We start from the raw sequence: 15,518 nt of genomic DNA, 5'->3' as shown, positions 1-15,518 counted from the left end.
TACATTCCATGAATGCCCAACACAGGCAGAAGGAACCTATCTTTCTAGTTTTTTAAAGGGAAAATTGTGAGGGAACTTCACACCATCCAGAGAGTTGTGGGGAACAAGCTACAAAGGCTTGTAGTTGAAGCTTGGCTGGAGGAGATCCACGGTTCAATTAAGTAATTACTGCCATATTGGCTAGATGGGCCACATGGCCTCCTCTCATTTCTGACTGTTCCTATATTCATTACATATTCTATCCTATTAAACTGTAGTATTCTTAAAGAATATTTTTTCATATTTTCTGTTATGTTCATATCAGAACTTACATTCATAATTGTGACACATCTATGACTCTTTTCATAGCCTTTATATTATGGGTAACAAGCTTCTGCAAGGGCAGGGTTGGAAGAGCCTTTAATGCAGTTACTTCTTATGAAAACATCAGTTAAGTTTTGATATACAGTATCTATGACTGACACACTCAGGACATTCATGAATAATGTCTTACAATAAAATCTGTTGATAACTAAACACTAAAACCCCATATCCAAAAAATTAAAGAAGTAGCACAGAATGCTTGGTAATTAACTGCAATCTTTTATAAACATCAGGCAATAATTATCAAAGCTGGAACTGAAATTTGTAAAGTGAGCACAGCGATCATAAACATCAAAATATATATTGTAAACTGGAATGAACTTTCAAAGTTGACTGTCAACAGAGTTTGAGTTATTCCTGGGCTAAGCAAAACAACACATAAACATGTAACTGTTCACTTGCCTCTTGAACCTTGCTTGCTTTACAGAATTTACACAATAGCACCTGAAAACTGTAAACTGATTTTTTTCCCACTGAAACAGCAATAGAATAATTCTTTACAAATGGCAATCTGTGAAATGTACACCCACATGCTCTTACTTTCTGGTATACTTTTTGACATCCACATAGCAAGTACAATTGAAACTACACTCCAAACTTAAATTTTATACGTAGACTACCAAACAAATGTGATGTGTTGGCGTGGGCAGCTTCCATTTCATAATGCAAGTATATTAAAATATTACAATGAGGCTCAAACAGAGTATGAACTGCTTCCACAAAACACGAGAGAATGAAAGTTACATTCAGGCAAGTATTTCTTTGATTCAGATTGGTTATGCAACATAAAAATCATACTGCAACACTCTGGGGGTGTACTGAAAAGGAACAATACCCACTCCTTGTCTGCTCCCTAATCATTAAATGTAGATTTTGTGAGAAAAAATAGTAAAAGGGATGCACAAATTGATTAAATAAAAATGTAACAATGTAAAAGTTGGCATCCCATTATCATAAGGCTCCTCATCCTGATGAAGACTGCACCTCTCCAGAGCCTGTCCTGGAAGCATTGGGCACACACTGGATGGGACACTTGTCCATCTCATGGTAGACACACAAACACATAATGACAATTTAAAGACATTAGTTAACCCAGACAATATATTTTTGGATGTAGGGGAGAACCTGGAGCACCTGGCAAAACCATATTTGACTGGGAAAGACATGTCAATTCCATATAGAGGGTTCCTTCAGCTGGTATCAACCCAGGATACAAGAGCTGTGAGGCTGCAGCTCTAACCACAGTAGCACAGTGCAGTCCACTGTTCACATCTGACATCACCGGTCACATTCACATGTAGTGAATGAATCCCCAATAAGATCTTATTTTTTGGATGGGGATGCACCTTCACTTTCTCTAGAGGTTCCTGGGTCCTCTAAAAATTATGCTTGATAGCCTTTGTTCGAAGGAGGTTCTTTCTGATCAGTATTCAGGCATCTGAACTGCTCAGTTCAGCACCCTGATTTTCACTTCATCAGCTACCTTCTCTTTCTCATTCCCTATCAATGCTTCCCCCAACAGTAGGCTCTCTTACAGTATGAAATTTAAAAAATTAAACAAGATCCAATGTCCCTTACAACTTAAACCTTTCTTAAAGACATTTGAAATTCCTAATTTTATCATTACTCAGAGGAGTTCAGAGAACTCCCTCCCCCCAGCCCCCTGGTTCTTCCTCCTTCACACCCCTCTCTGACTCACTCTGAATCAGACACTTCCTTCTTGCTCCAGGGCCATAAACGTACCACTTCTACTGAGAGTCACCTCTTCCAGCCTGCTGCCCCTGATCCCACACAGCACCTCTCTCTTCGATGCCTCTCTGGTTCTAGGCTGTTTTTCTTCTGCTTTTAAAGAGCCCCACATTCCACTTCTCTTAAAACGACTACCCTTACTCCTCTGCCTTCAGACCTACAGTATTTTCAGTCTCCCTTCTTCCCTTTCTCTCCAACACCCTCAAGCAGGTGCTTCACTGCCGCCACTCCATTTTCTTCTTCTTTCTGCACTTGGCGATGAACTCCCTCCATTCTGACTTTCACTCCTCACGATCAATTAAACTCTCTGGTGCTGATTCTCTTCATTCATTTCCTACTCTCTCCCTCTCCTCAGTCTTAATCCTGCTTAATCTTTCTACCACTATTGACATTGTGGCTGCTCAACGACCTGTCAACACTTCCTGACATATATATTTCAGGAACTGCTCAAATAAGATTCTCCTCCCGCTAAATATCAGATCTTCTGGTAAGACTTGCTTTGTCCTCTTTGCTCTGTCCATTGGTCTCCCAAAGCTGTGCCCAGGGACCCATTCAGTTCTCTCTCAACACCGCTCTCACCACTTTCCACAGAATCTGAAATTATTTTTGTGTTGATTATGCTCAGATATTCCACTCTTTTCTTCACCATTATGGTCATATCTGCTACCTACACATATTTTCTTGCCTCACAGCTGTCTTCACCTGGGTGGATTCCCATCATCTTAAACTCAGGCCCTTAAGGTCTGATGTCCTTTTCTTCCTTTTCTCTTCTTCTTCCTAACTGGACCTCTCCATCATATTTCCTCTTGACTCTCAAACTTCCTCCTCCTCACCCCTTTCCTCTCCTCATCTGCCAAGAATCTTCAGAGTCTTATTGCCCCCATATTCTCCTATTTCAAACACATTTTATCACATTCCTGTTTCTTTAACAGCACAATCAGCAGAATCTTCCCCTTATGTACTAGCTTTTCAACACAGCTTCTTGCCAGGCCCTGGCTCGTCCCAGTCTAGACTATTGCAGCTTTCTTCGATCTTTCCTGTCTACTAATACTATCCATGCACTCTTACTCATTCAGAATTCTACTCTCTTCTCTCAAAGTTGCTGTGCTCATCCTGCACCCTTACTGCAGTTCCTCCACTGGCTCCCTATTACCACACACACCCAGGGCAAAAGTTCTCGCCTACCACTGTTTCATCCTCCCCACTCCTGACTTTCTTCAGTCTCGTATTTCTCCCTGCGTCCACTCCTGTTCCCTATGCTCCCCCTCTGTGAAAGCCAGATTTTCTATGTATCCGTTCTCCCACTTCAAGAGCCCATTCATTCTCCACTCTTGCCCCTGATTGGAGTGACAGCATACAGTATACTACCTTCTGAAATCACAACTGCTCAGTCCCTGACCTCCTTTCTCTCCTTGCCCAAATCTCATTTGGTTAGATAAAGAGATATCTGATATTACCTGCTTAATTAGATATTACCTGTCAGCTCTCACTTCTTAACTATACTGTATATCCTTCGGTATGTTTTACACAGTAAAGCTTGCCAGTATGACATGCCTGGGAAGCTTGTTCCATGATACCAAAATCCTTTGCATGAAAAATGCCACCTAGCTTTTTGCTTTGCATCCCCTAGTTTTTGTTTGACAATTGATTCTGAAGTCCTTTGGGTTGACAATGGACTTTTCAACAGTCACTTTAACTATTGAGTTATTGAGTCAATTAACTATTGAGTTTGCACAGTTACTGTATATCTATAATAATCAATATCCTCAACAACACAGGATAGTTAAGATGGAATGAAATGTTATCATTTCAGTTTCTTGATTCCTTCATATTATAGAAAAAATACAGGAAATTCGCTTGGTTCATTATCTCTGAACGAAAAAAAAAATGGAAAGTTGTTCTTTTAATTTCATTCCAGAATTGGAGTTTTGTTTTAAATCTCAGGGGTGACAAACTTTCCGATTCTTAATCGGCAATAAACATTTAGAACACAAAATATGTGCAGTGTCTAAAGGAAGTATGTAGGCAATTCAGCTATTTTTTTTAATCTGTTCTACTAAAATTGAATTTAAAAAGAAAAAAAAAACCACTTTGGTTTAGTATTCGTGAAAGGAACCAGAGAATCGGGGTTTAACCCGTTTTAGATTAAGATCTAATGCTTGGCTGTAGCTAGCATTGGAAAACATCAAGTATTCGCTTCAAAACGTCATACTGTATATTTGCAGTGAGGGTAGGTTTGTAAAGTACTAAACATCCAAGTTCGATATTCGCTGGATGTAATTTCTTAGAAGTGCAAGGTGCCGTATATCCAAAACCAATCTAAAACTGAAGTTTTAAATTTACTCCATGAGTACACTGGATGTATTTTTTTCTCTTTGCGTCTCAGAATAATATTTCACACATTAAATAAGGTTAGTTTTTGAACGATTTCCAGATTATAAACCATTATACTATGACATTCTCTGCCCCAGATACACGATACGCAGAAGCGTTACCATAATATAGAAAACTCTGCCACATATCCTACATTAACTTGAAACTATGCTACATAAGCTTGAAAACATTCTGATTTGTGTTTCTTAACTTACTCGTATTGATGGTGGTGCTAGTTCTCTCACCCCCAGGGAAGGGGTGGGAGTTGAACGGTACAGCAAGAGGGTTTAGTGTGTGGGTTAGATTAAGTCACTCTAACTGGAGAATTTCGGCGCACGGAGATTTTGCCCTCGGCGTGGTGTTATGCAATCCTAACCGTGGGAAGATGCAGCGGTGGGTGTTGTCTGAAAATAAACACAACTTCTAATCTTAAAATTGTGAAGAAGCACACATTGATATGCTAAAGCATTAAAATCCACCAGGCAGTTGTGAGATGCATTAATTTAATTGTTTTACTATCAAAAAGAAATTTGTGCATTTTAAAAGATACTGTATCTCCACTGAGGTACTGTACTGTATGCATTTGCGTAACCTTCAGCGTTGATAGTTTTTCAGATTAGCCTCGCAAAAGCTCTTCTCTGTATGACTTTTTTTCCTCAACTGCCTGCTACATGACATACAATTTCGTATAGATTTTTTGAGAACGATAATACGCAAAAATAAAAACGCTTATACAGTAGGTTTGTTTCGTCTCGACAACAGAAATAATTGACTTCTACAGTATGTTCTTCTGATGTCTATTTTTGCAAGAAAAGCACGTGTTCATAAAATAATATTTAGCATGCCACCTGTAAAAACATGCTAAATTGAATTTTTCACAATCTCATGAAACACAATGAAAATCCTAATAATCCATCTATACACTTTCTGACCGCTTCATCCAAGTGAGGGTAGCGGGGAATCCGGAGCCTATCTCGGAAACCAACAGGGGCAGGGCGGGATATACCCTGGGCTGGACGCTAGTCCATCGCCGGGCACACACACAGACGCGCGTTCACACCAGGGCCAATTTTACCAATTTGCCCAAGGTCTTTCCTTGCGCGAGCCATGCTAATCTTCTCTGTATCGTTCCAAATTTTAGAATACTGTACAGTATGTGCTGCCCATGTCTTTGGATTATTGTAGGAAACTAGAGCCCCCAGAGAAAACACACACGAACACAGGGAATACATGCGAACTCCACACAGATAGCACCCCAGATCCAGAGTTGATCCCAGGACACCAGCGCTGCGAAACAGCAATACTAACCAATGCGCAACCCTGCCGAACAACCATAATAACGCCTACTTTGATTGTTCATATAGTTTGTTACATGAAAATATATTTTAGGTTTTCAGTATTAGAGCTATAAAAGCAAAGCGTTTCTGGACTTTTCATGAAAATGCAGGCTAATTAACGCGTTTTTAGCGAAGAAGTCCCTTGTTAAAGTGAAAATGAGAACTAGACAACGTTATTTTTAACTGTTCCTTATTTTCACATACTGTACTCAAGCTGTTCGGTGATATGAGATAGGGGAAATGATGTTACTTAAAATGATCATCATAGATGAAACTGTTATACTATTTTGTTCAGCTGTACTGTATACGACTATGAATGTACTGTATGAATATTTTAATCCACATTCAGACCTACATATCTAATCTCTGAAGCAAATGTTGCTTCGGCAATAATCTTATTTCGTAATACACCGCATGGATATTTCAGAATATATCAGTATTGTACGCCATTGACCTGTGTCATACTTCGGAGAATAAAATACGGCGTTTTAAATTAAGTAGAAAACGACATGTTTTGCCATTACCACTTATTAATTCCTTTATGTGAAATGATAGTTTTGTGCAGGAACGCTAAGGGAAAAGGGTGAATAATGCACGGAACATACAGTACAGTAGAAACGCACCCAGCAGGTTGCTGCGTACCCGAAGGGCACGGCTTCCTTTATTTGTCAGAAGGGGCTCGATCTGTCAGAGCTTAAGATCCACTGGTAACGCGTAAAAATGAGGAAGGCTGGGAATTCTATTGGCTCATATAACTCTACAAAAATGAGTTCGACTTCTATATTCAACAATGCAAAGATCTGCTGGGAAGGTGGAACAACAGCAGGAATGTGGGAGGCAGCAATTAAAGAGAGGCATTCCTAAACGGCAAGGGCGACAGAAGGATTATTTGACCATGACCAGATGCTTGACTTCGCAAGTTTCAATCCTGACTCAGAGGGAAGTTCGGCTTTCGATACCAAGCAGGTGCCTAAAGAATCGAAATCAATAAGAAAAACGGCAAATAAAAGATCACGAAGAGCTTGGCTCACTGCGATGGCAGAAACGAGTCACTCTTAACAGAACTAGGCTACATCAAAGGGATCATTGAGGGAGATGATCTTTACTAGTTCACTCTTGCAATGTCTGCAAGGTTTAACATTATCAACAGACTTTTAAAAAGCAACAGATGTATTGCGATTTTATAAATGGGACAGAGATGACTAAAATCTGACCAAGTAAAAGACAATCGTTTTGCAGTGAGAAAATTGCATAAAAGTAAGCATTTATGCATAACCTCAATGAGTTTTCTCGAAGAGTCTGTTTTAGGCAAATTGGAAGATGTTACGAGATATAAATTGCTTTTGTGTGTTTTAAAGACACTTTAATTTGTGTGCAAGTTTTTTTTTCTTTGCTCATCGAGATATACTGTAGTGCATGAGGAAAAGGGAGTGTTTTTGACCCTGTCTTAAATCACTGTCAAGTGATGCTAATTATCCCAAATCCACACACAAGAAACAACACCGTTGACAACTTTGCACTATGGATTCAAAGATCTTTTTGACTTGGAAAAGAGGTTTCTCTTGTTCGGGGACTTAAGTTTATTTTTGCTGTTTATTTCTTTTACTACTGAACAATTTCTCACTAGTTTTTTTCAAAGCTCATATATAAGTCAAAATAGTCAAAAAGCTTAAACAAGCAATAAAAATCAACCTGATTTTTTTACCCTCATCGAGTTAAAAAATCACTTTGGCTCTTATGGGAATGAAACACTCCTCCCGCTGCCTGCTCCTAAGGAGAAAAATGGCGGAGACCGAGAATCCAGAGGTAGGTAAGAGAAAAGCTTCGTCAAAATACTTAAGAAAATCTGACAAAACAGTGGTATGTTCTGTGATTATGCTTTATTCTTAAATAGTCTAGAGGACTGGAAAACAAATAACATAAACCCCGGTAAATTCTGTAAACAATTATCTTATGTCTATCCAATGTCAGTTGTTGCGGTCATCTGTATCATTTAACAGTTAAAGGTAGGATGGAAAAGACTGCATTATGTTTATGGCATGAGAAATGACCTACACGTTTATCATGCTCCTGTTCTGAGACAAAATTAGAAACCATGGTGATTAAAAATTCATCAGCCATTCCCGACTGTAATCGTGATCATCGTGATTCTATGTAGCAAATGCAGTGGATAGACCTTAGGCGAAACCTTGACCTAGGTAACAGACTTGTGCCCTATATTCTTCCCTTTACGACTATGTGGAAGAGGCGTTTTTGATAAAATCATATTAAGATGCAGATGAAATAATAATATTAATTATGTTAAATTACACACGACGTACTGGTTGTGAGGGTGAGCTGTCCTTGGTGCTTCAGAAGCTGCAGTTTTCTACATCTCTTAAAACCAACGTTTCACCGGGCTGAACTGAAAAATCCCATTAAGGTATATCATTTTGCTAAATAAAAAGTCTAAATACGGCCTTCTGATTTACACATCGCGTAGAAGAAGGAAACCATTATTATACAGTGCCTAGTTTCACCTGGAGCAGCTACCTTACTTTTTGTACTGTAAATCTGAGGAGTTGTGGATTATCAGATCTGACTTGACTTAGTTGACTGTACATTTGAAGCACTGAGGCAGTAGCAGTTATTTTTAGCAATCCGTTAATAATATGATTAATGATATTCATTCTGAAGCAGTTGAAATAGATCTGTACTCTAAATGAAAGCCTTGCTCTTAAAACCCTTTCCCTTGCTCTGTACAAACTATTAGGTTTTTTACATCCATGTTTGACCCAAGAAACTATTAAGAATAGCTCTAAGAACACAATACAAAACAAAGAAAAAATAAAAGTACTTATTTTTGGAATATTCATATTATTTTGCAAAGGAACAAGTAATAGGTTTATTCCATGCTGAAAAGAGAAGAGAGAAAACACAACGTTTTGGCTGTGAAGCCTTCTTCATATTATTTTGGCTGTTAACATTGCAAGTATTGCTTTCGACTTGTCAATACAGTATTTCACAATTTTCCGGTAATCGCTTACAAGAAATAAATGCTTCCATTGGTAAAAAAAAAACGACCATTAAAAATGTTCAAAGCTCTTCTTTAATCAGTACTCTGAAAAAGAGCAGGATAAGTGTGTCTATTTCCTAGCTGAAAAATAATGAGAAGTGTGAAGCTTATCAACAACTATTCCAGTTGTTTCAATCCCTTACTTTTCCCCCAAATCTTCAAAGTGAAATCATTTTCATTAGCATAGGGTTTGTGGAAAAAAAAAGTGGATGAATATTCATTTAGGAATTAATGAATGGAAACAAGTAATGGGCATCCTCCAAATCAACCTAAAGTGACAGTGGTGCCTTTTGAGTCTCAACAGTGAAACACAAATCAGAGATCATAAGTGGACAGTATTTGGAAGGGAACTTGACTTGCAAGTTCAGGAGGCAATTCTGATGTGGCACAAGGGATGTGGGAGTATGGAACAAGCTATCTAGCCATATTGTCAAAGCTGATACCCTGGCTTCTTTTAAGAAACTGGTGAATGAAGTCTTCAGATCAATTAGCTACTAACTAATTAGTAGCTGAAAGGCCCAGAGACCTCCTCTCATTTACAATCCTTCTTACGTTCTAATACATGGAAAGACTGTGTGCAAAATTTCCCTTTGTTGGCAACATAATTGTGTAATAAAAATGACAGAAGATATTCACTGAAAAACGTGTCCCCCAGTTATAGAGCATGACTATAGTCATAAATATAACATTATATTATTTATATGTTCTTTTTTTGCATTCATGTACAGTAGGTAATATAAGTGGATGAACTGAAAATGACAGAATAAAATTCTTTAAAAAAATTAGAGCTGGTCAAAAGTGACTTTAAATTCAGTCTTAATTTGATTTTCTTTCAACATGTCTCATCGCTTCTGTTGTATATTATTATGTATCTCATAAATTATTGGTTTATTGTTAATTATAATATCAATTCACAGAAAATGAGACATTGATAGTAGCAAGTCCTTAGAAAACTTTTTTTTTCTGTCAGGAAAGTGTCACATTGGATCGTTAGGATTTTCGTATATGGTTGTATGCTCATTTTCTCCAAATTTGGGAAATTATTTTTTTGCGTTTCAGTAATTTGAAGTGAGAAATACAATTATTGTAATAATAAAGTTCACATTTTTCTGGAATTTATTTTAAGTGCATATAAAACCATTATGCAATTTTATATTTATTTCTTGTAAAACCAAAGAATAATTCAATTAATTTCACAGCCTTTGCTTAGTAGATTCAATCTGCCTAGTAATGAAGGTGCATCAAAAAACTTTTTAAAAAAGATACAAAAGATATTTCAGCTATAGGGATAATGAAAAAAATCTAGCAATAAAAAAGTTAAACAAAGTTAAAACAGTTAGAATATGTTATGCTTTTTATTATCCAGGGAATAAAGAACTGGAGTCTCAGAGTAGCTGTTAGTGAATGAAGTGCTGAATTTCAGATTTCTCTCTATTATAACTAAGATTTCATTTTACAGAGAGGAAACAGAAAAATAACAGAACTTCTTGGTGATAGTTTATTAAAAAAGCAAGAAGCCAGTTTATTTTGAGGGCCACAATTGTTACAAAATATAAGAAAAAAGTATAAGAAAAATTATGTACACTAATTACTTACTGAACATGGTTTTGAATTAGCATTGATTTCCTAATTAACAGCTACTCAATGAAGGTCATTATTTTTTTCCCAAATTTCTATATTCATATTTGGCAGAAAGGGGTGCTTGAGCTTACAGAGCTTTGAGAAAACCGTAAATGTATGTGAATAGTGTATTATTTGGGTTCTTGTGGTCAACAAAGAAATGAAATAAAACTTGGTGTCATCTTTTAACTAGATTTTGGGCATATCTTTAAAAGGTTATAAATATGCTGTTTAACAGAAATATTTATACATGGTACTACTCCTGATTGTAAACTTCCCTCAAATCATACAAAAAAATGTGTTGTAACTTGTGTTGTGTTGTTGTAGAGCATCAGTGACTGAATCAGAAACGCATAACAATAAAGTGGCAAATTCTTTATGAAGTGACGAGACATAATTGTAACCACAGTGGTCCTTTGAGACACAAGGTTTAAACTACAAATTATAAAAGGCACGCTTTACCCCAAATAACCGTACAATAATAGTGCACTTTTCAGTTTCTTTTAATAATTGTCTTAATATACTGTATACATTATATAAAATATAAGGATTTTTTTTTTACATTTGTATACATCTCTTGGTTTCCTAGTGAACTCCTGAGTGAAAAATAAAAACTTTCTTACATTTGTATTGTATAGTTTAGGTGAAGGAGAAATTCAACAATATTCTAACAACATAATTAGCTTTGTGGCAAGACATGGTGCAGGATCTACTCATTGCCACAAAAATATGCATTTTTTGTGGAGAATCATATTTAAAAAGACTTAACATTATACTGTATAGATAACTCTTTTCTATTTAATTACAGTGTTTCCTTAGGAAAATGGTAGAATCCTGGTCTGGCAATATACTGGTGAGAAACAGTTTTTTGCTAAAGTCAGTGTCATATTTTAAATAATAGGAGGCAATTATGTGTTTGAGCTTGTCAAAAAGCTTAGTGAGCTCAGAGCAGGGGAAAGTGGGTAATGCACTCCACAACCATTGGCTTTGACAGTATTTATTGCCTCCAACATTTTAAATGAAAACACACATATACATTTTAAACACCTAAATGATATTATGATCACTTTAAGCTCTTTAGGTACAGTACATGTTAATAAAAAGGTATCACTATTGAAGGTCAACAAGTTGTGATGGTAGTAGTTCTCACAATGTGTTAGGATTTCCAGCATAGACAGATCAGCAGTGTTTTCACTGGGCTGGAAAGACTGTTATCTGACAGAAATTGTGCTGGTCTTAAAATGTTTTCAGTTCTTCTCAGTGGTGCAGCTTACTACATAAGACTGAGCCAAGGTGAGGAAAGAAACATCTTGATTACTAAAGGAGGACCACAATGATTTTTACTTTTTTTTTGTATTCTACTGTTCTTACTGAGACAATCTGTTTTATAAATAATCCATAAAGAAAAAGTAAAAACACTTCCAAGAAATCCTCCCAAATCTTGAAATTTTTCATTTTGCACAAAATATCTTTTTTATTTCTTTGCCAGTTTTATTAAGCTAAATTAAAATAATTGATAAAAATAATTACAGGTCAATATGTTTTTTGCATGAACATAAAGTTATATTACTATGTTTCATGCATGTAATGGAAACAATAATTAGAACTAAAATAGAGCTTAATCTGTGTATCACTAGAATTCTAGGATATAGTGAACTTACAGTAGATTTAGAAAAGGAAGACCCTGCTTAGAGTTCTTTGAACAAATAACAGAAGTAATGGCTGCTATTTTCCAGACAATGGGAACTACCCGAATCCTGAGTAACTGTCAGAAGTATTTATTAATGGTGTTGTATTTTTTTAAGTACAATTGGTATCACAGTTGGTATCAGGCCCTGGAGATTTGTTTATCTTGAGTGTGTCTAGTACATGTTAAACATTTGCGTCTTCTATGCTAGTATTATATATACTAATAATACTCTGTATTATTAGTGTAGTTGACTTTAATCAGCCTGAGGCATTTTGTGTTGCTGAGTGAAATATTAATTTAATACATCAGTCTTTTCCTTTTATTTGTCTAATGGGGATGATTGTACCTGGGCATTTCATCATCTGTAACATATTCCAACTGCGGCTAAAGATGTGTATGAAACTTGTAACAGGAAAGCGTAGACTGAGGAAACTGGTTTCTTTGATTTGCCCCTGAAATCCTGCAGATTGTACACTTAATGTGCGGGCACCATAGGAATGTACTGCAGAATGGAGGTGTTAGTAAAAAAAGAAAGAGGAGCCAGGGCACTTGTACTAATGTGCAAAATTATCAGAGACCATCCTCTGATATAAATTTCTGCTAGAGTGTGAATCCCACTGTCACTCCAAAATGAAGCAGAGACTTGTAAGTGACTCTGTTAAGTTATGACTGTAGAAAATACAACTACCACTGTTTTCTGGGACCTTGTGAGTCCTCCCATCAAAAAATATTTAATTATAGGAACACAAACTACCGAGTCTGAAAGGAATATTGGAATAAATTTAATTTTGATGTATAAAGATAGACCAGGTGTTCCTCAAGTGTGTTCTAAGGAATAGGAGTATCAGGACTGAACCAGTCACAGTTGTCACAAAACGACAATGTAAAAATAAAATTTAAAGTCCGTCAGATTTAGGCAAACAACATCGGAATATTGTCCATGCTACAGAGAATATAAATCAAGTTGACTTCTCTTTCTATGCGGTTAGAAATTCAAGACTTTGAGACTTTAGTAATGTTTTTCTTTCGTTATAGATACAGTATGTCATTATTTCATACTTTGTATTTGAATTTGGCTTGAAACATTAAGAAACAGAGAAGCTCATCACAAATAATTATGCCAGCCTGACCTGTGGTGTCCAGTGGTCACATATTGATCATGGTTATGTCAGTGGTTTCCAGCAGGGTTTCCTAACAAGCGGTTTTACATCAAACAGCTCTAATTATTATTTTTTGCCTGCTGAGATGGAGCTATAGCTGTGATTATTGTTTTGGCTAGTTGAATGTATAATTGCATTTTTCGGTGCCAGACTGAATCGAAAGGCAGTAAAATGACTTTGTCTTGAAAAGGGTTGACAAGACAGTCTTTCATAAAAGGATTTCTGGATCTGTTTACTGCAGAACATGTGTCAAAAACAAGTACAGTATAGGAATTGAAAAAAGTTTTGTTTTTCAGAAGGATCATAAGTATAACTAGTAGATATTTACAATGTTTTGGGTAAAAAGCAGCAGACACGCTCAAACCAAAGGCCAATTTTCCAAGACAATTAATCTACATGTATATTTTTTAACTGTGGGAGGAACCCCACAATAACTGAGGAGACCATACAGACTCCACACAGATAGCACCTTAGCTCTGGAATTGAACCCAGGACCCCAGCAATGGGAGGTAACAATACTAACTACTGTGCCACCATGCCACTCAAACATTATATCAGTTATTTTTTTTTTATCAATACTACTGCATTTTTGTCATTATTGTATTAATGAGTTATTGATTCAAATATAATTCTTCTACAAAAGAAATACTTGGCAATGCCATTTTTGTTTGAAATTCTGGTAATTTATTTTGTATTTGATGTTCTATCCTGATGACCATAAATTATAAGTGCTAGTGCTTGTACATTTCTTGTCCTATTTGAAAACCTTATTATGAATTCATTATTGGCCTGCCTTTCCAATTAAATATAGTTATTGAATTGGTTTAAACAAAATATCAATATAACAAAAGGAATAGATTTATTACTAGTTTAATAATCTTGTAGATTTTTTCTTCTCTTTCTATCGGTATGCTCATAAGCAAGAACTCATCACTGTTTTCATAAACCAGCTGTGGACATTGTCACCTCAATGTCTTGGCTTCAGTCTTCATTTGCTTTTTAGAATCATATTTAGATCTGCTTTTGAGACAAGTGCATCTTTTTGTTTTGAACTGACAAATTCCAGTAGCTTTGCTTTGTCTACTGCTGGTTGCATGTTCATTGCTATCACATAAACTTGCACTCCCTACCTCCTGGTAGTTTCGCTACACAGTATCTATGTTGTCGACAAAGCTGTTAGATATTGGTATCTGCTGGTTCAGAACTGAGGGCGGGTGTTGGGTAGTGTCAGTTATACTGTATGGCGTGTGCAAGACAACAGAATGGACTTCATGTGATTCTTTTCTTACGTTTATAACAGCCATGCAGGAATATTTTTAAAAACTTTTGGGTTGGATACTTAGTTTGCAGAAATAAAATAATGGAAAATAATGACACTAAATTATTCTTTTACTGCGTCATGCATTGTATTTATTGTGGACTCAGTAATGTGACCCGTCACTGATCTATGTGGCTCATAAATAAAAAGTAAACACGATGAGGATTACGCATGCAAGAAAATAACAGGGAATCTTTAAAATAGCCTTTAAGGTTTGCAGTTTCATACTCATTTATTTATATTGAATTTATCGATTATTCACCATCGCAAATAGAATAAACAATTTAGATTTACAGCTATATAAAAGCTTCTAGTATTATGCCGCTAATCTGTGTGACTGAGTGATGATAGAAGATATACAGTACGTTTGAGTTCAGTGAATGAGATTGGGAAAAAAGTATCTTTGTATCTATTGTGGATTCTAAATGTTCCTCTTGGAGTGCATTTATTCTCATCTTTAAGTGTCCTATTCATATTTGGTGCGTTGTCAGTTTTCATTTGCATACAGCATTATGCATGAATAAAATCAAGAAAAAAATAACCATAAACTCAGGATCCGTTCTAAGTCTAAAGGAATGCATACCATGGCCCTGTGCACTGGCGACTACTGAATCTGATGTCGTGTCTCATAGTGTGGCTTGTTACTTGAACAGTGCAAAGAAAAGTGACAAGTTCCAGTTTGGCTTAGTGTTCCAGTGTGAAAAGGGTAAATTTATGCTTAATTCTTGTTTGTTCTGGCTGTATTATCTAGTATCATTGTATTATTTAGTGTTATCTGGTGGTTATCTGTATTATTTGTAATCTGATATTGAAGATTATAGATTAGTCAAGATAAATAAAATTAATAAATTCA

The 15,518-nt window shown here is 36.2% G+C and overlaps 1 protein-coding gene across 1 annotated transcript in view; it reads left to right on the top strand.

The window, feature by feature from the left end:
- The first annotated feature begins 7,556 nt into the window (after nucleotides 1-7,556).
- prmt8a (protein arginine methyltransferase 8a) overlaps nucleotides 7,557-15,518 on the top strand; it is a 64,302-nt gene continuing 56,340 nt past the window's right edge. The window contains exon 1 of the mRNA XM_088923589.1: nucleotides 7,557-7,628. Coding sequence (XP_088779715.1) covers nucleotides 7,560-7,628 — 69 coding nt within the window. The 5' untranslated portion in view covers nucleotides 7,557-7,559. The remainder of the gene's footprint in view (nucleotides 7,629-15,518) is intronic.

Source organism: Atractosteus spatula, chromosome 8 (genome assembly GCF_055471065.1).
Source record: "Atractosteus spatula isolate fAtrSpa1 chromosome 8, fAtrSpa1.hap1, whole genome shotgun sequence".
Lineage (NCBI taxonomy): Eukaryota > Metazoa > Chordata > Actinopteri > Semionotiformes > Lepisosteidae > Atractosteus > Atractosteus spatula.
The sequence above is the reverse complement of the archived record's forward strand: the minus strand, read 5'-3'. Positions and strand labels throughout refer to the sequence as shown.